The following is a 27,238-nucleotide window of genomic DNA, read 5'->3' as shown; positions in this document are numbered from 1 at the left end:
GCTTTTGTGTGTCTTTTTGAACAGACTGTGGAAGAAAGCCGTCTAGATAGGGCCTGGATTTATTGTTGGGGTTTATTCGAGTCACTTATCTATTGACCATATTGACTGTGGGCACGAGCGTGTAACTGGAGGCGTGAGAATCGAACATTGTATTTTTAGCAAGTCTGCACAGTCGCTTGCAATTATTTGGTAATGTAAGACGATATATTTAGACAGTTCTTTCATCATTGTTCGGACAGGGAGGGTAATTGTTTGTCCAGATGTGGTCTAGAATAAAAGAACGTGATCAGTAAAGGATTTATATGTATGGAGGATAAAGCTGTCGCTCGGGAAGCCGTCACCTATGACTTAAACACATCAAACGTAGTATATAATCTCGTAACAGTGTTGTTTCTTGGTTGTCCTTGAGAGCCTTCAGACTGATTTTTATGTTCTGCGACTTGAGATGTTGCAAATGTTTTATGACACATGAAATAAATTCTGAATACACAGTATACAATATAACAGTCAATCAGATGGTATGTAGGTTCAACCAGAAAGAGCAGGGAGATAAATATGTTATTGAATTACATTTATGTAATGAGTATTATATGACAAAATTGTTATTTTAACAAAAGATATGATTTCTTTGGTGGAGGCCCTGTCTGTAGCTTGAATCGGAAGCTTTTAGATCCAGCTATGACTGCTGAGGACGAAGGCAGGGGCCAACCTGGTGGTGGTGGGGAGAATGATGGATGAATGTCTGCATCAGTGTTTTCAGCTACCGAATGAATGAAATGAATGAATTGCTTATATATTCCTTGTGACAAGTGGCTATTGGTTGGAACTGATTATACTGAGTGATGTGAAATAAGGTATTCCTTCTGTAGAGAAGCTACTGGGAACCTACCAATAGAATATCTAAACTCACTCAAATTTCACTCTAATTAATTGACTGGAAGTGGTGTGATGTTAAAAGCTTACAACTCAAACTGGTCCATTTTATTTATTGTCAATAATATAATAAAATGGATTTGATTGTACAGAACATTGCTGTTATAATGATACAATATGATATCAATATGAATGAAACCATAAAAAAAAAATTCTTAATATTTGCTCATCTGTCTGATAAAACATAGACAGAATCAGCATCTCTCTATTCCAAACTTATTGAAATCATTCTCCATCTTAAAATGTGCAATATTAATGCTAGTCTTGTTTACCCTAGCTGTCTCAAAATGTTTCTGAATTATTCGTTTTCACTGTCTGAGCTTATTTATGTCACAGAACTCAAATCTAACAATAATTTTTTGCAGGTAAAAATGCTGCAACTACTACATCTGCCATTTTCGTTTTTGAATTTTTATTATTTCTATGGAAGTAGAACCAGTATACTAGAGGTAACCAGATAAGTCAATGCTATCTCACGGCAATTCATAATCTTTTGATTTAGTGGCTGAGTTGTATGAATTTATACGATCTTATTTATTTAATTTAGTACGATTTGCTTATGGGTTTAGGGGATGGGGTTTGGTGCCATACCTTCTTTTAAAAATCAAACATCTGTATAACTGAACTCGTACGAATTAGCCACTAAACTAAAATACTTTTGTTTCCTCGTGAGATCAAGCTAAATATGTCTAGTGATTGAAATTGCAGATTTCTTGAAATTTAAACATTATTGGAAACATTTGGTACACAAGGCAACAAAAAATATAACTATGATATTTATATATATATATATATATATATATATATATATATATATATATATATATATATATATATATATATATATATGTAACTATTTTCCATATAGTCAGAAAATTTGCTAATTCAAATGATTTTATTTGTATGAAGACATATGATTTTTAAAAACTTTACAGACCTGAAACTTGCCTATAAGCACTTATTCATTGTTGCTCTTAGTTGTGTAAATTGCTTCCTTGTCCTCATTTGTAAGTCGCTTTGGATAAAAGCGTCTGCTAAATGACTAAATGTAAATGTAAAAGGAGGCGTGCTTCCAAACACCACCCTTAACCCTACCCCTCATTGGGGGATGAGTAAATCAAGTAAATCATACTAAATTGTATAATTGAGATTGCACAAATTAATACAATTTAGCCACTAATTCATTACCAATTGACTTAAGATAGCATTGATTTTTAAAGTATGATGTACTAATATGAAAACTTTAGCCAATACTAATAACTCTTTATATCTGGAAGCCAGTATTTGATACACATTCTCGTAATAAAGTCTGTCCCCCAATATCCTTTACATATTGCAACATTTAAGTCCTCTTTTTTTATCAATCATTTATCAGCCACTTTATCAGGTATTAATCAGAACTGCCTTAATTCTTCATGGCATAGATGTAATGATTTGCGTTTTATGACATAGTGTGTTATCCCACTGGAAGTAGCCAACATAAGATGGGTACACTGTGGTCATAAAGAGATGGACATGGCAATAGGTAGGCTGTAGCATTGACACAATGCTCAATTGGTACTAATGGGCCCAAAGTGTGCCAAGAAAATATCCCCAACACCATTACACCAAAGCCTGAACCATTGATACAAGGCAGGATGGATCCATGCTTTCATGTTGTTGATGCCAAATTCTGACCCTACCATCTGAATGTTGTAGCAAAAATCGAAACTCATCAGACCAGGCAACGTTTTTCCAATCTTCTACTGTCCAATTTTGGTGAGCCTGTGCGAAAAGCCTGAGTTTCCTGTTCTTAGCTGACAGGAGTGGCACCTGGTGTGGTCTTCTGCTGCTGTAGCCCATCCATCACTTGGTTGGAAATGCTGTGTGTTCAGAGATGCTCTTCTGCATTCCTCGGTTGTAACAAGTGTTTTTTTTTTTTTTTGCATTACTGTATTCTTTCTATCAGCTCGATCTGGCCATTCTCCTCTGACCTCTGGCATCAAGGCATTTTCTGACAATTCTCTATAAACCTAGAGATGGTTGTGCATGAAAATCTCAGTAGATCAGCAGTTTCTGAAATACTTAGTCAGCCCTTCTGACACCATGACAACCATGCCACGTTCAAAGTCACTTAAATCACCTTTCTTCCCCATTCTGATGCCTGGTTTGAACTGGAGCAGATTTTCTTGACTACGTCTACATGCCTAAATGCATTGGGTTGCTGCCATGTAATTGGCTGATTAGAAATTTGCATTAACAAGCAGTTGGACATTGGAGGTAAACATATATTGTTCATCTTGTATGCACAAATCATACATATTGTGCCTTTAATATGTACTTTCCCACAAGCTGAAGCAAACAAAATCACTTTTCTTTTCCATAATGGAGAAGACATCTTTGTGGGAAACCCATGCAACAGGTATTCTGGGTATTTGGAGCAGATATTTGCGAATGAGTGAAACAAAGAAGAATGGATGGAGGTATTGTTGGGGGCGGAGAGGGAGGGTCAGGCAAAGCAGACAGTCTGCGTTGGTCATTAGATATGGAGAAAACAGACCGAGGCCTTCGGTGGACAGTCCTCAAAGAGAAGACTCTGGCGATGAGACGAACGCTATGTGCAGAAATCTCCCAATCACTTCCTCGCCCATTACGATGGACAAAAACATGCTCTTATGTTTCACTTCATAACACATCAATCAAATCACACATCCCAGACTTTCATATGCAACGGGTGGGGGGCTGTTCTTAAGTATTGACAGACATTTTGGGATGATCCTTGACAAATTCTTGGGATGATCCAGTTTCAAGATTAAATTAGCATTTTGACAGAGTTTTACTTTATTTTGCTGACGAATTACCAATTGTGAACATTTAACTTAGAGTTTAATGAAGCTTTAGACCCATTTTTAAATACGCTTTAGTGAGGAACTGTCTGCAAATGTAATTTCTTTAATATTACTCTCTACTTAAACCAAAAAAGCTGTGTTTAAATGTGAGAAATGACATGGCCACGTATTGTTTGTGGAAGCTGAATTCAGTGTAACAATGTTGAGGCTAGACATGGGTCCGACAAGCCGTCACCAGCTGTAAGTGCTCCTGTATTCGATTTCAGCAGGATACTTCTTGTTCATAACTTTCTGCCCAAACCTTTGACCAAAATAACAGCTCTTGTCCAAATGAAAGGACAGTGGAGAATCCATTATTTTATATTGCGCTTAAGAGACCTGTAGCCTCAGGGCAATAAAGCATTTTGCACAACCCAAAAAAGTAAGGCCTTTTTCTGAGGAGTGTTTTTCACTGGTGTTATTGTTTTGTTTTTGCACATTTTTATTATGAAATTGGAGCCGCTTTGTCAGTTAATGATTCATACCACAGATGTTTGAGATTGTTCAGTCTCGCTGGCTTTTCATTCTCATGTCAATACACTGGTATTGAATTGTCTGCACATGATCTAAAAAAAAAACACTAAAGCCGTGCATACTGGGAGTTAAATCCGATTTTTGAGATTTTTTTTTTTAGTTGGCAGAATTGTAGGGGTTACAAGTGGTGAAAAACCTGACTATCAAACAGGTGGTCAGATAATGTTCATAAAAATCTAAATCAACTGGTCTAAATATAGTGTTTTTCCCCTGGTTGTGCCTGTACCAAAAAACTTTTTAAACGAATGGATCTTTAAAGAATTAGTTCACCCAAATGGTGTAAAGCAGGGGTCTCAAACTCTATTTACCTGGGGGCCGCAGGGGGCAAAGTCTGGGTGAGGCTGGGCCGCATAAGGGATTTCACAAAAAAAAGTCCTCAAATGTCATTATTAACAGTTTTAATTATTTCTTCTGAACATGAAGTGTCCTGAACATTAATAGAACATTGAGTGAAGATTATGAACAGTTCTTCTGAACATGGCATCTTTTGCCTACTTCTTGCTGCCAGAGACTTGACAGCGCTTCTTCTCACAAATCTGAACCACATTTGGCTTTAGAGCGGAAGCAGTTGAGACCCTCAGTATGGCTTGAAGATGATCATCATTAAGTCTAGACCTGTACTTTGACTTATTGAAGTCCTAGGGAAAAAAGTGGGGGAACTCACTCAAAACTTCCATTCCCTCACCTAAAAAAAGGCATATATATATGTATAAATAAAACACCCCCACCCCACTCCAGTCACATCAGTCTGTACCAGTCTGTATCTACCTATAATATCAATATATATAAGATGCAGGGCAGGCACGTGCACACATAGGGCTCAACCTGTGCAGAGCACATGCCCTTTTTAGTCTTGCATAGAAAGTGCCCTTCCAAAATGATCAAAAGTGCCCCCGCGACGCGACACACCCTCGTTCCCGCCCTTCAGTAGGCGCGCGATAACACCGCTCTTGAGTACGCACGCGACAACACAGATGATCAGAACGCGCGCGACAACGCGCATTGAGTGACAAGCGCGCTGTGTACGGATAGAATCAGCGGAGCGGGAAGCGCTCTCTCTCCCCGCCCCGCTGATTCTGTCAGAGTACAGCGGTCGGCGCGGGCCACAAAATATTGCACTGAGGGCCGCAAATGGCCCGCGGGCCGCGAGTTTGAGACCCCTGGTGTAAAGCGACAAATTAAAAAGTACATATCATTGCTGTATCAGTACTTTTACTCCACCATTTTCCTTAAACCTGTAGTCCCTACCTTATTGTTTCTTGTCTACAGGGATTGGGTGAGTAGAAAAATCAATTCTGTGGCTCTTGTTCATTCAAAAAGCACATAGAAAGTAAATCGCATCATACTGATCACACTGAAGTGTCTAAGATCTTTACACTCAATGAGCCATAGACTGTTTAGACAGAATGTCACTGATGAGAAGTTGATGGATGTCTACTGTATGATGACTGAAATCCCCAAATGGCCTTAAACAATAACTAAATGCACCACCAAATGTTGTGTTTTTGCACCAATTCTGCATGTAAACGCTTCAACCTTTCACAATGTATTACTCACTACTCTTGAGTACTTTTAAAAGGGTTACTTTTAACTCATACTTTAAGTAATATTTACAACAAATACTTTTACTCTGCTTGCACTATATTTTGGGCAAGTAACAATATAGTTTTACTTTAGTATGATTTTTCTGTACTCTTTCCAATGCTGGTTCACTCTAAAATAAAATTCTGCTATTAATTTCTTACCTTCATCATGTCCTTCCAATCTCCCGAGAACTTCCTCTAGGAAAATCCTAGAGCTCTCTTATATATCTAGAGACAGCAACGGTTCCAAGACATTTAAAGTCTAGAAAAGGAACCAAAATTATTGTCAGAACAGTCCATGTGACTTTAGTAGTTCAACTGTAATCATCCGAATCTCCAAGAGTGCCTAAAACTGAACATATGACTGTAAACATGATGTCAGGTTGCACACTATGGCAGCGCCATTAGAATTAGCAGCGCAACATGCAAGCATTGTATCTCCCACAGTAAACACATATCCTGATTGGATATAGAAGACATTGTTGAGCAAAGTTGTCTTTACAGTTTTTTGGAATACAAAAGTGTTCTTGGAGCTTTGTATGTTTACAATTGAATCACTGATGTCACATGGAATGTTTGAACTGTTTTTGGTTCCTTTTATGAATTTTGAATGTCACAGTAACTCAGACTATAGAGGAAGAGAGAGCTCTAGGATTACATCTAAAATACCTTAATTTGTGATGGTATTTCTAAAGATGAACAAAGGTCTCAGGAGATTGAGATGACATGATGTGGGTGAGCAATTGATAACAATTATATATATATGAGTAATATATATATTATATATATATATATATATATATATATATGAGTGAACTAATACACAAATAAACAAATTAGAAAGTGAGTTCTTTAAGTTCCATATTGCCTATGTCTTTCAATTAGTCCAGCAGGCACAGGACGTTAACGTGATGTCAGATTGATGTTTTACCCTAACGTAATTGGATGTTGCAGTTTGTTTAGAAGTGAAAATCAGGTTGATGTACAACATCAATCCAACATCAGGCTGACATCAATGTCCAAAGTCAGACAGACTTGCGTTTTGGTTGCTTTCCAGTGCAACCTAAAAACAACCAAACTTTAAAGTCTAATGATGCTACAGCTTTACATTGTTTGGATGTTACCATTATGACGTCTATTAGGCGTTAGATTTTAGTTGTCATACCTGATGAATAAATGTCAGTATTTGATTAGTTGGTTTAAGATGTTGACTCGTTGTGGATTTTAGTCACTTTGCAACACAACATAAAATCAACCAAATATAAACGTCATTTCACGTGTAAATTGGACATCTAAATTCCCCTTAGATGCTGGCAACTAAAATCTAACCTAATATTAATGTCCTATGGCATTGCATGTCTGCTGGAAGGATTTGTTTGGCTTTAACCCAACATCTGTTTTTTTATTTTATTTTCATTTACAGAACCTCATTTTTGGAAGAAAAAAAGGCAAACTACAAAGCAAACAAGCTGAGCCAGTGATAAGATGCATGTAATCTACTAACATGTATTTTTGGGGGGTGTTAAATGCAGGCACAATTACAATTTAGCTGACTCCTACAAACTAAAAATGCATTGTTTGATTAATTTAAACACTCTTTCATAATATTTTATTTTGGAAAGAGGATCTTGAAAAATGCATGTGTTTGGCCAGAGAAAAAAATGGTCATGCCCAAACTGAGGCTGGCTTCTCTCAAGGTTTTGTCCTTCACTTTCGTCAATTGGTGAAGTTTTGTTTCTTGGCACTGTTGCCACTGGCTTGATTGGTTTGGGACTTGTGAAGCTGTTCATCGATGGATTTGCTTTTAAAACTTTGGATTAAACCACTCTAAACTGAACTAAACTGAACTTCAACTCTGAAAACTGGACGGACAGTTTCAATTTACTCGGACATCTATGTTAAGCTGCTTTGACACAATCTACATTGTAATGAATTGAATTGAAAGTGCAATAAGTTCAGCTGCAAAAATAACTGTTTCCATGCCTTTCCAGTGTTTGTCTTCAGTAAATTCTTACTGTATTTTTTTTAACAACGACAACAACAAAAGTATTTGCATTACCACAAACTTTATCATTATGACCCATGTTCCCCCCTCAGAACAGCAACTTTCATTTACAATTTGTTTAGTCAGCATATTTTTGTATCTGGCCTCCAATCAGAAAAGATCCGTTTCGAAACTCTCTTTTTAGGGGGAAAAACCATTTGCTAGTTCTTTAGTCATGCGCAGCCTCAGATGCACTCTTATCAGCACATCCGGTAATGATATTAGAGATAAAGCTCTGACCACACAGGAAATGTGCAGTAGAAATCATACATTGGATGCTACAAAGAAGTTAAATAGCATAAAATGGTATGAGTTATAAATACCACATAAACACCCAATAAAATGTCATTCAGTTTAACAACAGATTAATAAATAGATGTCATGGAATATCAATATATTAGAGCAAGAATCATTTCATGACAAAAAAAAAGATTCTATTTATAGATCACAAATGGTAAAATCTTTATCCTTTGCCACTACGCTTCAAATTATTAAACCCACAATCATCCAAACATTTATTTTTTGTTCAATTATAATCTAATTTAGTGTGATCACATATTATTTTATATATTTTACTTAGTACACATCAGAATGAGTGTGCAGTTTCCTTTTTACACCTCTGCTATGCTGACAATGATTTTACAAATCTTTTGGCATTTAAATGTCACAAAAGTTCTTTGGAACATGGAACATTTGTCATCTGGGTTGTCATAAACCCAACCCAGGCTTATTCTGAAAACGTACCCCTATATACATTTCTGGAGAGCGCCAAAAATGTTCCAGGAGCTACGTTTTTTGCAGTTTTTATTTTCACGAATCAACCAGAGGCCGATGCGTATGCTTTTTACCATTCAGGCCTGCTCTTCTCGCATAAATCCACCAGAGGCCCCTGTTAATTGACTGAGGGATCGGCTGACCCACCCTGCCCCTTCCCTAAACCCAACCAATAGTCTTTTCAAAAGCACTGATTGACCCACTCATTCACTTCCCTAAACCGACAGTGTTTTCAAAAGCAATCCAGAAAAAGACAAGCCCCTTGATTTTTACGTTTTCAGATTTGACCACATTCTCAACCTGTTATTCACTTGATTTTTTTATTTTTTGCCTTGTTTTTTTTTTTTTTTTTTTTTTTTTGTCTTACCCACTTTCTGGAACTGTTCTTCACAGGGCTTGAACCCCATCATCGTGGTCAACTCCTCTCTTGTCTCTGGTCTGCCGACATATGTGGGGAGCTAACGGAACAAACTGGTAAAAGAAGGAAAAATGGTCATATAGAGGGAAGCTGGGAAAACCATCCATATGGAGGTAAAACCATCATACCACCCTGTAGCGTTAGTTTTAAAGATGAAATTCATTTTATATGCATATATAATATAATTTATGATTTACAAAAATGTATATGGTGTATGTTTTCAGAATGAGCCTATGTTGCAATAACCAATGTTGAGTCAAATTTGGAGTGTCATTTAATTTAATTGAAAACATTAACCCAATGTTAGGTTTGTCCATATTTAATCCATCGTTGAGTTACAACAAAATACAGTGCATCGGCAAAGTATTCATATCACTTCACTTTTTCCACATTTGTTTATGTTACAGCTTTATTCCAAAATGGTTTAAATTCATTTATTTTCTCACAATTCTACACACAATACCTCATAATGACAATGTGAAAACTGATTTTTGGAAATTGTTGCAAATTTATTAAAAATAAAAAAACTGAAAAATCACATGTCCACAAGTATTCACAGCTTGTGCTGTGAAGCTCTGAATTGAGCTCAGGTACATTCTGTTTCCACTTATCATTCTTGAGATGTTTCAGCAGCTTAATTTGAGTTCACCTGTAGTAAGTTCAGTTGATTGGACATGATTTGAAAAGGCATACACCTGTCTATATAAGGTCCCAGGGTTGATGTGCATGTCAAAGCACAAACCAAACATAAAGACAAAGGAATTGTCTGTAGACCTCCGAGACAGAATTGTCTCGAGGCACAAGGCTGGGGAAGTGATCGGGGGAAAAGAGCCTTAGTCAGGGAGGTGATTAATAACCCAATAGTCAATCTGTCATAGCTAAAGCGTTCTTCTGTGGAGAGAGAAGAACCTTACAGAAGGACAACCATCTGTGCAGCAATCCACCAATCAGACCAGTGTGCCCAGACGGAAGCCACTCCTCACCTGGAATTTGCCAAAAGGAATCTGAAGGACTCTCAGACTGTAAGTAACAAAATCCTCTGGTCTGATGGGACTAAAATTAAACTCTTTGGAGTGAATGCCAGACGTTACGTTTGGAGAAAACCAGGCACCACTCATCACCAGCCTAATACCATCCCTACAGTAAAGCATGGTGGTGGCAGCATCATGCTCTGGGGATGTTTTTAAGAAGCAAAAAGTGGAAGACTAGTCAAGATAGAGGGAAAGATGAATGCAGCAATGTACAGAGACATCCTAAATGAAAACCTGCTTCACAGTGCTCTTGACCTCAGACTGGGGTGACGGTTCATCTTCCAGCAGGACAATGACCCAAAGCACACTGGCAAAATATCAATAGAGTGGCTTCACAACAACTCTGTGAATGTCCTTGAGTGGCCCAGCCAAAGCCAAGACCTAAATCTTATTGAACATCTGTGGAAAGATCTGAAAATGGCTGTACATCGTCACTTCCCATCCAACCTGATAGAGCTTGAGAGGTACTGCAAAGAGGAAAGGCCAAAAATTCCCAAAGACAGGTGTGCCAAGCTTGTGGCATTATATTTAAAAAGAATTTAGGCTGTAATTGCTGCCAAAGGTGCATCAACAAAGTATTGAGCAAAGACGGTGAATTTATGAACTTATATAAATGTGATTTTTCAGGTTTTCGATTTTGAATAAATTTGCAACAATTTCAAAAAATCTTTTTTCAACATTGTCATTATGGGGTATTCTGTGTAGAATGTTTAGGAAATTCATTCATTCATTTTCTTGTCAGCTTAGCCCCTTTATTAATCCGGGGTCGCCACAGCGGAATGAACCACCAACTTATCCAGCAAGTTTTTACGCAGTTTTTATGCCCTTCTAGCCGCAACTCATCTCTGGGAAACATCCACACACACATTTACAGACACACTCACACACTACAGACAATTTAGCCTACCCAATTCACCTGTACTGCATGTGTTTGGACTGTGGGGGAAACCGGAGCACCCGAAGGAAACCCACGCGAAGGCAGGGAGAACATGCAAACTCCACACAGAAACGCCAACTGAGCTGAGGTTCGAACCAGCGACCTTCTTGCTGTGAGCTGACAGCACTACCTACTGTGCCACTGCCTCGCCCTTGTTGACTAAATAAACAAATTTAATTCATTTTGGAATAAGGCTGTAACAAAAAAAAAAAAAAAAAAGTGTAAATTAGTGAAGCGCTATGAATACTTTCCGGATGCACTGTATATAAAAATAAACATGCAATCTTACTTGATGCAATCACCAAAACAGAAAGTTTGCCTCATGTATTTACATACTTTTCAATTGCCTAGAAGAAAGATGCTTTTTGCAGTCAGATGGCGTTTACGGTTTTAACCAGCAGGGACTAAAACTTCATCCCTTGGGCAAGTCAAGTAAGAAAACGGTACCTCATTCGAAAATGATGAATTGCATTAAAACATACACATGTTAATGCTATTTGAAAGTTTAACAGGGTGTAACTGTCTGGAAAGCCGTTTCAATATTTTTCAAGGCATGCTATAAAAATGGCCATGGAGGCTTGCTTTGTACCCCCAACAGGGACAGACTACCATATCTGTCATTTATCCACATCTGAGAGTCGGTCAAGGCATTTGTCATTCCCTTCATCTTGTGCTTGTTTTACAGTGATCCGCTTTTAGACGTGTGCGACCCATGGAGGCAGAGCACATTGTTCTCCGCATGTCTCTAGGGTTTACTGCGATGAACTGTGGTGGCATGCAGGTTTAAAATTATCTGAGGCGGAAAAAAAACTACACAAGTTCTGGCCGAATAGTTGCCCGACTTTAGCCGAGAAAAAGACGTGTTTTGACATCTGTCTAAGGGCTGAGAAAAATGAGCTTGGCAAGACTACTGGAATCAAATGAAGAAGTAAAAATAAACTTTTGAGGCTAATGTCCTGTCATTCTCAATTAAGTGCAAAGCTTGTGGTGTCACAGTGGAAGATTATTCTGATTGACACAAGGCTGTTCGTTGGGTTTACTTTGTGCACCGGCCATGATGGAGGGCTACAACACATGGACAGTTTCACTTGCAGTTTAAAATGGGAAATGGTAAATGTACAGTACTTACTAAATCCTCTACAAACACTTCATTAGGTACACCTTGATGGAAATGGGATGGAGGGTCGTATTCCTTCATTAATAATGTCATAAATTTAACTAATTTATTGTGTGAATCTTCCACTGCACAACGTCATAAAGGTATATATTGGATTGAGAACTATGGAGGCCATTTCAATTTAGTGAACTCATTGTTGTTTGCCAACATGATGTGTTATCCTGCTTGAAATACTATTACCATCAATACAGCATCAAAAGAGGTGCATATTGTGGTCATAAATGGATGTCGGCAACACTACTTGGGTAAGCTGTGCTATTTAAATAATGACCAGTTGGTATTAAAGGGCCCATAATGTAGGCCCGATGTACTTCAAACTGAAATGAAAACATTTTAAACAAAATCTGGCCAAAATGAAGTTCCTTTTGAGCACGTTTTTATTTCGAAACAGCTTACAAAAGCAAACTTTTTCAGGGAGTTCATTTAGGCTCCTAAATACCTTGGAGCTGCTATTGGTCTTAGATAAAACACTCAGTCAGTGGGTGTTTTCTGAAACTCAGCTTTCTTTGACATGCGATTTATTTGTAATTCATACTCACAGAGGTCAGACAGGAGAAAACATCCAAACCAACATCAAATTATCAACATATATACATTGGAGTGTCCAGAAGCAAAGCTGGCACAGATCTGCGCCTGTATGATCGTTGACAGAGAGAGTTTAAAGACTCAAACTGCGTACAAAATCACCTACTACTCAATTAGGTACTACATTTAAATTGACTACACGATCATTAAAAGTATGTTATGTAAAGTATGATTGTGAGTAGTATGAATGGAACTCAGACCTACTACCCCCGCCATTTGTCATTATCACATGATCTGCGTCAGTTGTATCGTTTCACTCCCATTCATGAATTCTCTCGTGTAGCATGTAGAGTCCATTGTAGAGCACACTACAGAATTTCACCAGATATAGTAGGTCATCCGGGTACTTCTTGCAAACTGTTTTTCAAACTCTATGAATTCAGACATACTACTCAGCTCACATTGGCTGCGTTCAAAATGGCCAACTACTCAGGTAGATACCACATTTACATTTTTATTTACTACTCAACTGCTACAAAAGTATGTTATATACAGTATAAATGTGAGTATGAATGAAACTCAGACATACTACTTCTGCTATTTTGGCATGATAACGTGAACTACCCACATCCCTATTCTATTGCTCAGTTTGAACTTAACTAAATTATCTTGATCATGTCTATATGCCTAAAGCATATGTCTCAAACTCAATTCCTGGATTGATCCAACTAGCTGATCCAACTAATCAAGGTGTTCAAGACTACTAGATTATTAAGCAGGTGTGAGTTAAAAGTGGTTGAAGCTAAACTGTGCAGAGTTTGAAACCATTGGCCTCCAGATGCGGATGCTGCCATGGGATTGGCTGATTATATTTGTGTTGCCGAGCAGTTGCAGGTGTAGCTAACATAGCAGCTGGTGAGCTGCAGCTGTGATATCAAAACCCCTAAAGACAAAAGTTGCCACTTGTTCCCAAAAGATTTTCCAATTAATTAATGATTTGTTTTCAGTTTGTGAATTAAATATTTTCTGTGGTAAACATAACTTTCATGATACAGAATGGATTACACGTAACAATGGTGAAAATTTATTTTTCTATTATTTAAAAAAGCATCACAAATAGCATTTTCAAACTATGTTAAACACAGTCCTTATTTTACTTTATTTTACAGTCCTAGAAACAAAAGTAATCCACAGGAAAATCTTGAACCATTCCGTGTTCTGAATTTTGACTGCATGGCTGCAGCACTCTATTATAAAGCAGTAGGAAAGAATAGTACTTTAATACCTTGTGGAAGATTGAGGTTTTACAGCAGAGGACACATTTCCCAGAATAGGAAATAACAACAAATACTGTACAGCCTAGTGCAATACAAGAATTCTTAATATAGCGAGGGGGTGAAGAGGTACATAAAGACAAGTAATTCTTAGGTTTAAACTCTTGTTACATTTGTTAAAATTATTATCATTTTATTTAGTTAATTGTTTTGTATTTAGTTTAATTTTTATTTATTTAGTTACATTTTAACAATTTAGTGTACTTTTTTATAAAACTTTAATATGACAAAATACAAAAGTTTGTAAAATTAAACTAAATTAATGATTTGAAAGTTTTTTTAATTGCGTTAATTTGTTAAAATTTACTTTATCTAATTTTATTAAAGCATTAAAGCACATACATCCAAAATGTTTTAAATATTGTCACTAATCAAGACAATAATCCTTACATTGCTTTAAAAAACATTACTTTAAGTGGTGTGTATAATAAAATAAAAATAAATTAAAAATATTTTGGTGAAATACCTAACTTTATTCAAACATTAACACAGGATCATAAAATATTGTAAATGTTTTACAATCCAAAACCCAATAAACCTTAGGTTAAACATGGAACAATGCTGGAGTCTGTGAGCTTTGAGAGTTTACAGATCTCTAGTGGCTAATAAACTGTGAAATTTAAAAGAAGGTTGACAGATTGACAGTGCTGTCAAAACTGTCACTCACTATGATCACACATGAATGCCTAAATTGTACTTGAACATAAAACATTCACATCTTCAGACCTCTCAGAATGAGAATTTGAAAAAGTCTTGGAGCTTTAAAAAGATTATTTGTGTGTCCTGGTGTATTTATGGCAAACAAGCCCAGCCAAACCTTGGACCGCAGTAACTGCTTAACCAAAAGTTTCTCCACTTCTTGCTAGCTATACATTTTTGTGTTGTGATTCCATTGGCGTAACCTTTTCAAATTATACCACAAACAGAGATGATTGCGCTTGGGCTGATCGCCGAGATTTTGGTGCATAGGCCAGAATAACAATCATGAATCATGTATGCGGAGATGAAAGATTTTGGTCAGAGTGAGACTGGCCACCATTGGGAACGCGTACAAGGCTCGAGGGCCCGTGTGTTTATTCCTCTTTCATCTTGTAAACGTGTCCTCTCCTGATAACAGCCTCCTCCAGACAAACAAGCAGTGTATCTGGATATAATTATGAGCGAAGACATGACGGGTCAGGGACGCACTGATCATTTCAGCAGACGCGGAGGTCAGGAGAGGCCTGAGAATGGATTTCCTCCACACTTGCGTTCGTCATCTCCCTTAAGGACATTCATCAACATCCACACTTCCTTCTTTCTCCAGGGTTCGCTCGATATATCCTGACTTCAGCCCAGCAGGCACTAGCAGCTGTGCCCCATCATTCATGCTTGATGGGGTACGAAATGTTGGCACTGTTTAACACCCAAAACGTACAAAGGTCTGGTTTCTGTGGAAGCTTGTTTCCGTCATGGGTGATTGCGGCTTTTTTGTCTTAAGAGTATTGAATTAATTTTTTTGCAATTCCGCTAGCAAGTTTATATTTAAAAATAGTGAGTTAACATCTGGGGTCCGTTCTACATACGTGGATTGCTCAGTTAGCTGGATTTGATAATCAAATGAATTCGTTCTTCAATATTTATACATGGACTTGTTGTCATAGCAACAGATCTGTAAGCTCAAACCTGCTCGGAGCAGCTTATTTCACAGGATTAGATTGTGTCATTTCAAGTTATAATGATGCTGAAAGTGTGTAACAGCAACTGCTGATATTTTCTTACAAGAGTATTTGCAATGCATTTAAAAAAAAAATTAAACAGTTAAGCTTTTACCACTTTATAATGTCCTTTTCACAACCCTTATAAGACATTTAGGGACTGAAGACACCAAGTGATGAAGTGTTTCAGGTATAATTTTGTCTCATCCTTCCTGAAAACCAGTCTTAAGCTGAGCAAGAGTACGCGGTCTTCATTGTCACATTTTGCACTTCAAAATACACCATACATTCTGTATTGGAGACAGGTTAGGGCTTCAGGTAGTCCAGTCAAGTACTTCCTCTAAGTCAGGACTTTGTATTGTGCGCAAAACTTGGTTTTGCATTGTCTTGTTTAACAATGCATGGGCGTACGCAAGTCAAATGCATTGCTCAGGTGTGAGTTTTTCACAGACTTCAGCAGAGTATTAAAGTTTTGATGGTTCTATGGGTCTTGTTTATTAAATCTTATCTTTGTTGTGATGTAACTTTGATGTAATGTCTTTAAAACAAGTCAAAATGAGGCTCAGTAGTGTGTGTGGTCTCCACATGCCAGGATGACCTCCCTACAATGCCTGCTCATGATCAGGTAGAGGATAGTCTCCTGAGGGATCTCCTCCCAGACCTGACTTATCCGCTTACTACTGGACAGTCTGTGGTTCATCATGGTGTTGGTGGATGGAGCAAGACATGATGTCCCAGGTGTGCTCAATTTGTTTCAGGTCTGAGGAATGGGCTGGTCAGTCTATAGCGTCAATGCCTTTGTCTTGCAGGAACTGCTGACACACTCCAGCCTCATAAGGTCTAGCATTATCACCATTATCTTGCATTAGGAGGAAACCAGGGCCAACCGGAGCAGTATATGGTCTTACAAGGGGTGTGATGTTCTCATGTAAGTACCTAATGGCTCCTCTAGCGAGCCTATGGAGGACTGTGCAGCCCTGCAAACAAATGTCATCCCACACCATTACTGACCAACTGCCAAACCGGTTATGAGGAAGATGTTGCAGGCAGCAGAACGTTCTCCATGGCATCTCAAGACTCTGTCACATGTGCTCAGTGTAAACCTGCTTTCATCTGTGAAGAGCAAAGGGCATCAGTAGTGAATTTGCCAATCTTGGTGTTCTCTGTGGACATCGGGCACTAATACCATCCTCATGGAATCTGTTTTTGACCATTTGCGCAGACACATGCACATTTGTGGCCTGCTGGAGGTCATTTTGCAGGGCTCTGATGATGCTCCTCCTGTTCCTCCTTGCACAAAGGCAGAGATAGCTTTCCTTCTGCTAGGTTGTTGCCTTTCTACGCCCTCCTCCACGTGTACCTGATGTACTGGCCTGTCTCCAGGTAGTGCCTCCATGCTCTGGAAACTACGCTGACAGACACAGCAAACCTTCTTGCCACAGCTTGCATTGATGTGCTATCTTTAATGAGTTGCACTACCTGAGACACTTGTGTTGTAGACTCTGTCTCATGCTACTATTAAAGCGAAAGCACCACCAGCATTCATAAGTGACCAAAATATCAACCAGAAAGCATTTAAGAACTGAGAAGTGGTCTTGCAAAACCTATCCTTTATTGGAGGTGTCTTGGTAATTGCCTATAATTTCCACTTGTTGTCTTTTTCATTTGCACAACAGCTTGTCAAACTGATTGTTAATCAGTCTTGCTTCCTAAAGGTAAAGGGGCAGTTTGATTTCACAGAAGCGTGATTGACTTTAAGTTACATTGTGTTGTTTAAGTGTTCCCTTTATTTTTCAAGCAGTGTTTATATATTGCAGTATAGGTTCCAACTTTCAGTAGTCTTAAGATACTTGACCACTTGAACCACAAGAGTTCTTTAAAAGAAAGATATAAAGATATATCGGCCTGTGGATCAGACTAGCAAAGCCTCAGCAAAGAACTTTGAATCCAAAACCCCACTTAGCAATAAGGCAATTGAAAGGTGACACTTAAAATTCTTCCATTTCAACTTCTGGACAGCATACACGCGTACTAAAGTTGAACTCTAATCAGCAGCATGGCTCTCCAATGAATGGCTTTTGTTTCTCACTAAAAAGTAAACCAAGTTCAAAGTTGGGTTGTGTTTCCTGTTGAAATCCCCCTGCATCCCGGTCATGTCTGGATAAGAAAAGTAATGGCAGAAAAGGAGAATGGATATCACTATAAATCTCCAGTGCTGCAAGGATACTGAGAACCTTAACCTTTTTAAATGCCGGACAGGTGTTTTAGGGAATAATTTGAGCAGATTTCAATCAATCTTTCCCGCTGGACTGCCACACTAATTGCAAGTGAGAAATTTTAAAGGGGGACAACTCATGATGTTGACTGATTTTTGTTGGTGTAACAGAAGCTTTCATCGGGTCTTACATAAATGAAAACCACATTTTTTTGGAGATCACAGTGTCTGCATAAAGCTACAGGATTGTATGACTCTTGAGGGAATAGATACCCAAAATAAAAATTCTGTCATTCGTTTTCCACCATTTATAATCCATAAATACTGTATTATTATTCTGAAAACAATTAAATACATTTTTAATCAAATATGAGAGGTTTCTGTCCTTTAATTGAAAGTCTGAAACTCTGATGCTTCAAAATGTTAAAGAGATCAAAGTATTAATACGAGGCAGTTTAATACAATTATTCAGATAAGGAGAAAGTCTTTATAAGATGAACAGATTTAGTTTAGCCTTTTATTTAAACATAAATAGTAATTAAGTAAAATGTTTACAACAATTAACTGTGGTCACAGAAATTTATGCCTGCTCATTTGCTAGTGACACTTGTCACGTGGCACATTTTGAAGAATCAGTTAACTTTTCTTTTGCTAGGACTAGTTCCAAGAACACCCTCAGTTTATTATTTAGGAAATATTTTGTGAATATATCAAATTATATTTAGATGATTTTATTATCAGTAATTCATAACTTTTTCTGTAAGACCTTTAGAGCTTTGGAAGAACAGACTTTGAATGGAGGAATAGAAATCTCTCAAACTTTATTAAAATACTCTGCTCTGCACACTATTTGACAGAATTTTCTTTTTGGGGGCAAATTATTATTTTAAGCTGCCATACAGTCTCTCTGGGGATGTATTTTTCCAATATGGCCATCTTGTCTGCAGCTAGTTACTCATAAGTTTTTTGTGCAAATGTCATTTTGTCTGTCTGGCATTTTTTGCTTTGCTATATCATTAGCTGTAAACCATCTTCAAAAACTCAGTGCTCATGTGCAAATGCCAGACTTGTGCCTTGGGTTGATGTCAATTCAATGACATCATAATCACAGTCCTCATAACACATCATAATTTTAACAATGCATGCGAGGGTGAACTTTTAAAAAAAGAGAAACAGAGCTGACATGGTGTTTCCAGTGTCAGCAGTTAAAGAAACTGCATGGGGAGTTTGTATTTAATTTAAATGCTATCTATCTGTCTGTCTGTCTGTCCGTCCGTCTAGAGTTGAAGTCAGAATTATTGGCCCCCCTTTAAATTGTTTTTTTTAATATATATATTTTTTTAATATATTTTTCCAAATGATGTTTAACAGAGCGAGGGATTTTTCACAGTTTGTCTGATAATAGTTTGTTATCTAGAGAAAGTCTTATTTGTTTTATTTTGGATAGAATAAAAGCAGTTTTTAATTTTTTGAAAACCATTTTAAAGGGGGGGGGGGGGGTAATAAAAAAGAAAGCTATTCTGATATATATATATATATATATATATATATATATATATATATATATATATATATATATATATATATATATAAATATATATATATATATATATATATATATATATATATATATATATATATATATATATATATATATATATATAAATATATATATATATATGGAAGTTAAAATAATTGTCTACAAATTTCAAATTTAAGTGGGGGAAGTATTAATAAACACAGACCTTAGAATGTTGACTTTTAAAAAGTGAGTGTGGGAAGTATTACAAGTTATGTGCATATTCAGATCCGACCTTTACTAAGGATGATGTCATTTTGAATGAGTTTGAACTTGTTTTTGTTTAAATGGAGGCCAACAGGTTGATGTCTGATGTATTAGGAGTGACAGTAAGCTGTGCTCGGAACACTCGTTTGACAAATGACGTCATGTTGCAGTCACATTTTGAGCCTGTGCAAAGCTGTATTTTAAGACACAGCTCCCTGTGTAACTAAACATTATATGGGGAATATTTAGCACACCATGCCAAAAAAATTCTCTCACACCGAATTATGGTGATTTGAGTTCGCTTCTTGAAGTGGTGCGGGCAAGAGAATGAGTCACAGCGTGAAACTCTACCAAGCATGGAAACTCGTACTGAGTCTGCTTGCGTGCCAGAAGGCTGGTGCAAGTCTCTTGTCTGGTTTGTTTCAAACAATGGAAATTCTAGGCAACAAATAAATGTACAAAACCCAATTAGAACAGTCCTCTTTTAAACTGCATAGTTTTGAGTGTTCGCAATAGCTGGTGAATGGAAATTGATGTGCTGTTTTGTTTTCAGCATTGGCATTTAAACTCTGTTCTGTTGCACTACTAAAACTAAAACCTTAATTCTTTAAAATCCATATTTAAATAAAGTTTGTTCTGGATTATCAAGCATTTTTTAAACTTAATTTATTGGTCTATAATACAAGAATACCTGTATTGACTTTAGAAAAATATATTAGAAAGGGACTTTTCTACTATGCATAATAATTGATGACAAGATCAAGTCAATTGTAAGCTTGTAGAATTTTAATGTTGAATAAACTTAATGTAAGTAAAAATGGTGGGAGGCGTACCCCATAAGTGACAATTGTAGAATTTTAATGTTGAATAAACTTAATGTAAGTAAAAATGGTGGGAGGCGTGCCCCATAAGTGACAATATACAGCCATATCGCACTGTTACGAGTGTGATATTGCATTTATACAACAGTTCGACGGAATAATCGTGTATATAAAAAAGAAAATCAAAACACGGAGAGACTCCTTTTGTATGAGTAACTACTTTTTTCTGCCATTCATTCACATTTGCAGCTGACATCAGAACAGCAGAAACCGATGCTACTTCACCAACATTACTTTAGAGCTAATGTTTGAATGATTATCTAGCGTAATATCTAAAGTACGGACAAAACAGATGATTTTGTTCACATTTTAAGATTTTAAGGCTAAACAGCATAAAATGCCATCAGTCTACAGAGATTTCCTAGTATTTCTGTTTCAATCGGGAGATCACAATATTACTATGAAATAAATACAGCACTAGAACATGCAAAAGAGAGAGATCGACTTAGAAATTCACTTACCAGGTTATTAATGAATTGTATCAATCGAATTACGCTGTTTTTCTCCTCTAAGGGCTTATTATGAGGTCTCTGTCACCATCTTGTGAATGGACGATGTCAACCGTCTTTGCTCAATGATGGGCTAATGGCCGCCGATGTCTTATTTCGAAATTATAAATATTTAAAATAGGCACTATCCTTTAATTAAACTGCACAGTTGCAATCTAAACAACTACATTCTCGACTAAAAAAGCCTCTAATTTACATTATGTTGCCCAACAGTAGCAATATTTGTCTAACTGTAGAGTGTCCTCTGCTTGTCGCTGTATGTGGGTGGATTAATACAAAAAGGTGAAAGATGAAGAGTCAGTACGAGTGCTGTTATTTGCTAAATATATTAATGAAATGTTAGCAGTAAAAAAAATTTATTGTCTAACATTTAGTCCAGTAAACTTACCTTATTACTTACCTTTCAAAAATATTTATATTTATTAATTCTGTTAATTATTAGTAGGTTTCTTTAGTTTATGTTGAGGGACAGTCATACTGCAGTATTTAGTTTCAAAACTACTTACAAACATTTACATGTAATATATAATTTAGAGGGCTGCATGGTGGTGCATTTGGTAGCACAATTGCCTCACAGCAAGAAGGTCGCTGGTTTCTGTGTGAAGTTTGCATGTTCTCCCCGTCTTGGCATGGGTTTCCTTCGGGTGCTCCGGTTTCCCCCAAAAGACATGCGGTAGAGGTGAATTGTGTAAGCTAAATTGTCTGTAGTGCATGTGTGTAAATGACTGTGTATGGATGTTTCCCAATGATGGATTGCGGCTGGAGGGACATTTGCTGCATAAAACATATGCTGGATAAGTTGGGGTTTATTCCGCTGTGGCGAGCCCAGATTAATAAAGGGACTAAGCCGAAAAGAAAATTAATAAATAAATACAATTTATATTTTATATATAACCCTGCTGGTCCTACACCACCCATCCAGCTCCGAGCTGGTATCTAACCAGTGACCTTCCGCATGGGAGTCAGTTGCTCTACCAAGGAGGCTAAAGACCATGGCCTCTAGCGTCTGTTGCTAGAGCACTTTTAGAGGTCAGAGGAGTGAGGTTTACTTGCACAGCAATTACTAGCTGGCCTCCATTACACTTTATATATATATATATATATATATATATATATATATATATATATATATATATATATATATATATAAGTAGATATAAATATAGTATACCAATTACAATGTGGGTCAAGTGAGCTAGGAAAATTCTTCATTAGAGGAGAATAGGAATGTAAAAAGTTCATGATAAATAGACTTTGAGTGTTTGTCTTGGATGTTTTTGACCAGAGAGTCTGTTAGACCTCATTTAATACTCATGCTGTGCTGTGTGATGCTGTCTTAGCATGGTTTCAGAATGGTTATCTCATTTAGGCTTGTTCATTCAAAAGCTCATTATTAAACACTAGTTCAGGGAGTCAGTGTGAGATTTTTTGGACACTGACCTTCCCTTTTTCCATAACTCGTGACCAGATGTTCAGTCATATCGCATCCAAAAAGCAACTTGCATTAACGTAAATGCAAGCATAATTGCTAACAATCTGCACATTATCAGCATTAATGAAAAAAGAACAAAGTTGCACTGTGATCTAAAATGATGCATAATGTGGGCTGCTAGTCTGGTGCTTGGCTGAAGTGCTTATGGAACTAATCTAACTTAATAGGATATGCTGATTATGAATAATACAAACATAAAAGAATGACACATAGTTGACTGAAAATAGCCTAGCTGATTGCATAATACAGAGGTGGATATCACAGACAAATAGTTTAGTGAAATGGCTTGAACATTATGAACCTTCTCCATCTGTTATTTTTCTTTTGTGTTTGTCGCTGTAATCACAGAGAGCTTAAGTCTTTGATTTTGAGTTATGGTTATTGCAATAAACTAGTCAGGGTTTGCTTGTTTTAATTAGCCTACCTTCCCAATATTTTGAGTACATCCAGAACTCTGTAAGCACCTTGTTTTAATTACGTTTGCATTCAAAATTGTTTAGCTAAAACGTTTAAAATAAAAACGGATTATCAATATTTGAAAAAAAGTCCACATTATGAAATGGCCATTATTATCACAATCTTGCTAACCAAGTATAGAGACACCCTTCGGCGACAAAGTGCAGTACAGCCTCCAGGAAGCGACGACCCTGTGAAATCGTCAGCGACCGTCAGTGAGCAGAAACTGATCGCGTTTATATAAAACAAGGAAAACAGCAGGTTAATGACCCGGTTTAACCCACCTCTATGACTGCTCCAGAAGATGAGAGTGTTTCCTGGTGGCTAATAGGCCCCGTGTCGGAGCTGTCCAAGAAACAATGCCGATTGTTGTATTCATCTGACGGACGCGACGCGGATGTTTGTCTGTTTTATGTCAGCGGCGACTTCTTCGCGATGGACGCTCGATGCGCTCATTCGGGTATGACAATGAAACCTGTTATATTCGCTTATGTCTGTTCGTAATGCTTTCCTAAAGGATAAAAAGGCTACTTTAGCTAGCCTAACGAGCTAACACAATGACAGAAATGGTAAATATGCTTGTTTGGTCTGTTATGAGGTGTTTTATCCAGTTCCATACGCGCCCTTTCATTGAATCTCCATGGTAACCGTAGTTTAAATGTAGTTTCAGTTGAATGTCGGTTGATTTGCAGTGCAAATTATACAGTGTGTTATTTTCAACAAGTGTTATAATAGGTTTTAAATGTAAAACATGCTTTTTATGTTTTGATACTCTTAAAGTAAATTTGTAAGCATTCTGCTTACATGTTAATGTTAAAGAATTTTGAAATTAAGGATAATAATTTGATTTTCAGGAGGTCCACTTTGTGATGGAGATATTGAGGAGGCCGATGGAGTTCTTCAGGTTTTTTGTCCTTGGCATGACTATGACTTCAATCTCAAAACAGGGAAATCAAGCACAGGCTTACAGGTGAAACACTTTTGTTTAGCATTTAAAGAAATATACCATATTCAGAGCAACATAAGCACAGCAACAATATTTGATCAATAATGTAAAAGGCTATAGCAGAAAACATTTCCTTGTGTACTTAAGCAAAATTAACTGTTTCACTAAACAGCTCACGATTTCAGTGAGTCAGACCTGGTAGTAAACATTAAAGTATACACTTTGTGTTTTATTTAAGGTTTAATATCCGCTTGTTAAGTCGTGACATATGAAATACTATTTTCGGGTTTATATTAGTTTATGGCCACTTCTTAGTCATCATAACACACATTAAAATGACTTTTAAATAAAATTATGGTGTACACATCAGTCTCTTCACATACTGCATCCCAAATATTAAAATTTTTTTAATTTATAATAGATTCTTACTGGCCATCAGCTATTAGACATGGATATATATATATATATATATATATATATATATATATATATATATATATATATATATATATATATATATATATAATGTCTTATTTTTTAATTCAACTATAGGGGTGCGGCTAGGACACACTTAACAAGTGGATGGTTAAAATAATAATGTGTTAACATATTGTCATTTCTTCATAGTTTCTGTTAACATTGTCCAAACTTTCAACTGTGTTGTCATAACACCGCCCATACAAAAACACTATGAAAGAAAGTGACATAACATTCTTGTTCACACATTTGAATGTGTAAATTTTGAGCATACACTTAATATGTCTATTGACCTACATTTATTTCCGATGACAGAAATATAAAACCAGTGTTCAACACCCACCAACATTACATCGCTGCTAATTAACTTAAAGCTCATCCCTTTGGATCAATAGTTCCACTGTTTTACCGTATAATATTCAGTTTAACATTTTTTCCAATGACTCTCTAAATGCCTTTTTTTAAAGCAAATGTTGAATGAAAATGTATTTCTGTGCTTTCTGACATTATATAAAAGTGCTACTAAATAGTTAGTACTGAATCCTGAACATTGCTAAATCCTATAAGTTAAATCATAAGACATCAGTAGATCAGCACGTCTAAATATGTGTTATACTTATAAAACTGTTATACTTTCTCTTGAATAAGAAATATGCCCATACGTGCCTCCTGAATGATCAATTTAGAAACCAAATTTCATTACTCAGCACTAAAGCGCCTGTAGTCAGCCAGTAGAAGCAGTTAAATTAGCCAGCGATTCAGCCATTGATTCAGCGTCCCCAAAAAGCACTTGTATTTTCATATTAAAACCACATTTGTTGTGCCATCACTTTAACTCAGTATGGCACCAAACATTATCTCACACGGTAATGGATTGCACATCAACAGAATCGTACAGAAGTAGGCGCTGCCAAACAGACAGACATTTGGAAAGTCTCGTTCCTAAGAATTAAACTGCCCTCATTTCTGCACGTTTCAATTTAGCCAAACATCTGCTTTTTTAATAAACAGATGAAATGTGTTCTCTCATGCTGCGAATATAAATAATTGGCCTGTTGGACGTGACGGCGAACTCGTTCCAATCAATATACGAAAAAGACTGTAAAACAATCTGTAATTACAACAGTCATCCTGGGGGGGCTCAACACCCTGAAATGTTCAGTAATTAGACACTATTCCCAGCACCGGTTAACATCCACCATGCTCGTATATCAAAGTTCTTCCTAGCTTAAGGCTTTTACAGCTGTCCAAGCAGAAATAGAGAGTCGGATACATTGCAGACATGCTTGGTTTTATTTCGATATCAAAAAATTAATATTTTTCTCCTTCTTTTTTTTAAAGCAACGAGTTTATGAAGTGAAATTGGATGACGGCAACGTATATGTCAAGCACCAAAGCGAGCTCTCTTTACAACCTTTCAGCCAGGTCAAGGAGACCTGAAGTTCTTGGTTACTGCAATGTTTAGTTCTTTTGAACTAAACCATCTGTTTGGATCTCATTTTTGCAGTGTACATTTGAAAATGAAGCAGTATTTTGTTAAATAATTATTCCCGATTGGGGCAGTTGTTAAGGTTTGTGACAATTTGTGTACATATACGCTACAAATGAAAGAATAAATATACTTTAATGTTGTGTTACACGTTACACTACAGTGAACACAGGTTTTGACATTTACTATTTATTTGAATTATGAAAGTTTTTAGACTGAAGTCAGCATTCATATGCAAGATTTAGTAAACTCAGGGAAGCAAGGTCATAGACAGTTCATTTAATGTTGTTTTTCAGCAACTTAATTAGTTGATTCATAATCATTAATTCTCCAGAGATGTTAATGTTTCTCTCAAGGGTCATAATAAATGTTTACGGTTGAAAGTTACTGTTTAATTGTACTCTTCTGGCCACTCTTGAGTATAAGGTAGAAATGACATTCACTGTAGGGAAAGAATCAAGTGAGTTCTGAGAATCCTGTTAATTAATTGGACTCAAGGTAAAATCCTAGTTTTTGAGGTTACTTCTCTTAAGAAGAAAAATGTCCCGTGCATTCTTACTACAAAATAATAACTTTTCTTATTTTGAGATTGTCCTACTGTTGAAATTTTTTGTTCTTTTTAAAATATTTCTCAAATGGTGTTTAACAGAGCAAGGAAATTTTCACAGTATGTCTGATAATATTTTTTCTTCTGGAGAAAGTCTTATTTGTTTTATTTCGGCCAGAATGAAAGCAGTTTTTAATTTTTTAAAAATCATTTTAGGGTCAAATTTATTAGCCCCTTTAAGCCTTTTTTTTTTTCAATAGTCAAACCATCATTATACAATAACTTGCCTAATTACCCTAACCTGCCTAGTTAACCTAATTAACCTAGTTAAGCTTTAAATGTCACTTTAAGCTGTATAAAAGTGTCTTGAAAAATATCTAGTCAAATATTATGTACTGTCATCGTTGCAAAGTTAAAGTAAGAAATGAGTTATCAAAACAATTATGTTTAGAAATGTTGAAAAAATCTGCTCTCCGTTAAACAGAAAATTAGGAAAAAAATAAACGGGGGCTAATAATTTAGGGGGGGCTAATATATTATTATAATATATTTTAATATTAATATAGTGTACTACAAGAATAGATGG

The 27,238-nt window shown here is 36.5% G+C and overlaps 2 protein-coding genes across 25 annotated transcripts in view; one reads left to right on the top strand and one right to left on the bottom strand.

Moving 5' to 3' along the window:
- si:ch211-212d10.1 overlaps positions 1 to 23,855 on the bottom strand; it is a 43,361-nt gene extending 19,506 nt beyond the window's left edge. For 6 of the 24 annotated variants that reach the window (XM_087304214.1, XM_087304206.1, XM_087304207.1 and 3 more), the window contains exons 1-2: positions 23,478 to 23,825; positions 9,103 to 9,206 (exon numbers count right to left, since the gene is read on the bottom strand). In XM_087304214.1, the coding sequence (XP_087160340.1) occupies positions 9,103 to 9,145 (43 nt within the window). In that variant the 5' untranslated portion in view covers positions 9,146 to 9,206; positions 23,478 to 23,825. Of the gene's footprint in view, positions 1 to 6,079; positions 6,180 to 9,102; positions 9,207 to 23,325; positions 23,385 to 23,477 lie in introns of all 24 variants that reach the window. The other 18 variants (XM_087304220.1, XM_087304222.1, XM_087304221.1 and 15 more) reach the window with 10 other exon arrangements.
- On the top strand, positions 23,398 to 27,144 carry si:ch211-212d10.2. Its single transcript, NM_001044717.2, has 3 exons — positions 23,398 to 23,653; positions 24,048 to 24,163; positions 25,958 to 27,144. The coding sequence occupies exons 1-3, from the start codon at positions 23,482 to 23,484 to the stop codon at positions 26,054 to 26,056; spliced, it is 387 nt and encodes a 128-aa protein (NP_001038182.1). The 5' UTR covers positions 23,398 to 23,481; the 3' UTR covers positions 26,057 to 27,144.
- Positions 27,145 to 27,238: the final 94 nt, after the last annotated feature.

The sequence above is a fragment of the Danio rerio genome, chromosome 22 (assembly GCF_052040795.2).
Source record: "Danio rerio strain M-AB ecotype USA chromosome 22, GRCz13ab, whole genome shotgun sequence".
Classification (NCBI taxonomy): Eukaryota; Metazoa; Chordata; class Actinopteri; order Cypriniformes; family Danionidae; genus Danio; species Danio rerio.
Note: the sequence above shows the minus strand (reverse complement) of the source record. Positions and strands in the feature narration are given on the sequence as shown.

Coding starts and splice junctions, on each gene's coding strand:
- si:ch211-212d10.2 (NM_001044717.2), top strand. CDS start 23,482: ATGACTGCTCCAGAAGATGAGAGTGTTTCCTGGTGGCTAATAGGCCCC. Junction 23,654..24,047: donor CGCTCGATGCGCTCATTCGG/GTATGACAATGA, acceptor TTTGATTTTCAG/GAGGTCCACTTTGTGATGGA. Junction 24,164..25,957: donor AATCAAGCACAGGCTTACAG/GTGAAACACTTT, acceptor TTTTTTTTAAAG/CAACGAGTTTATGAAGTGAA.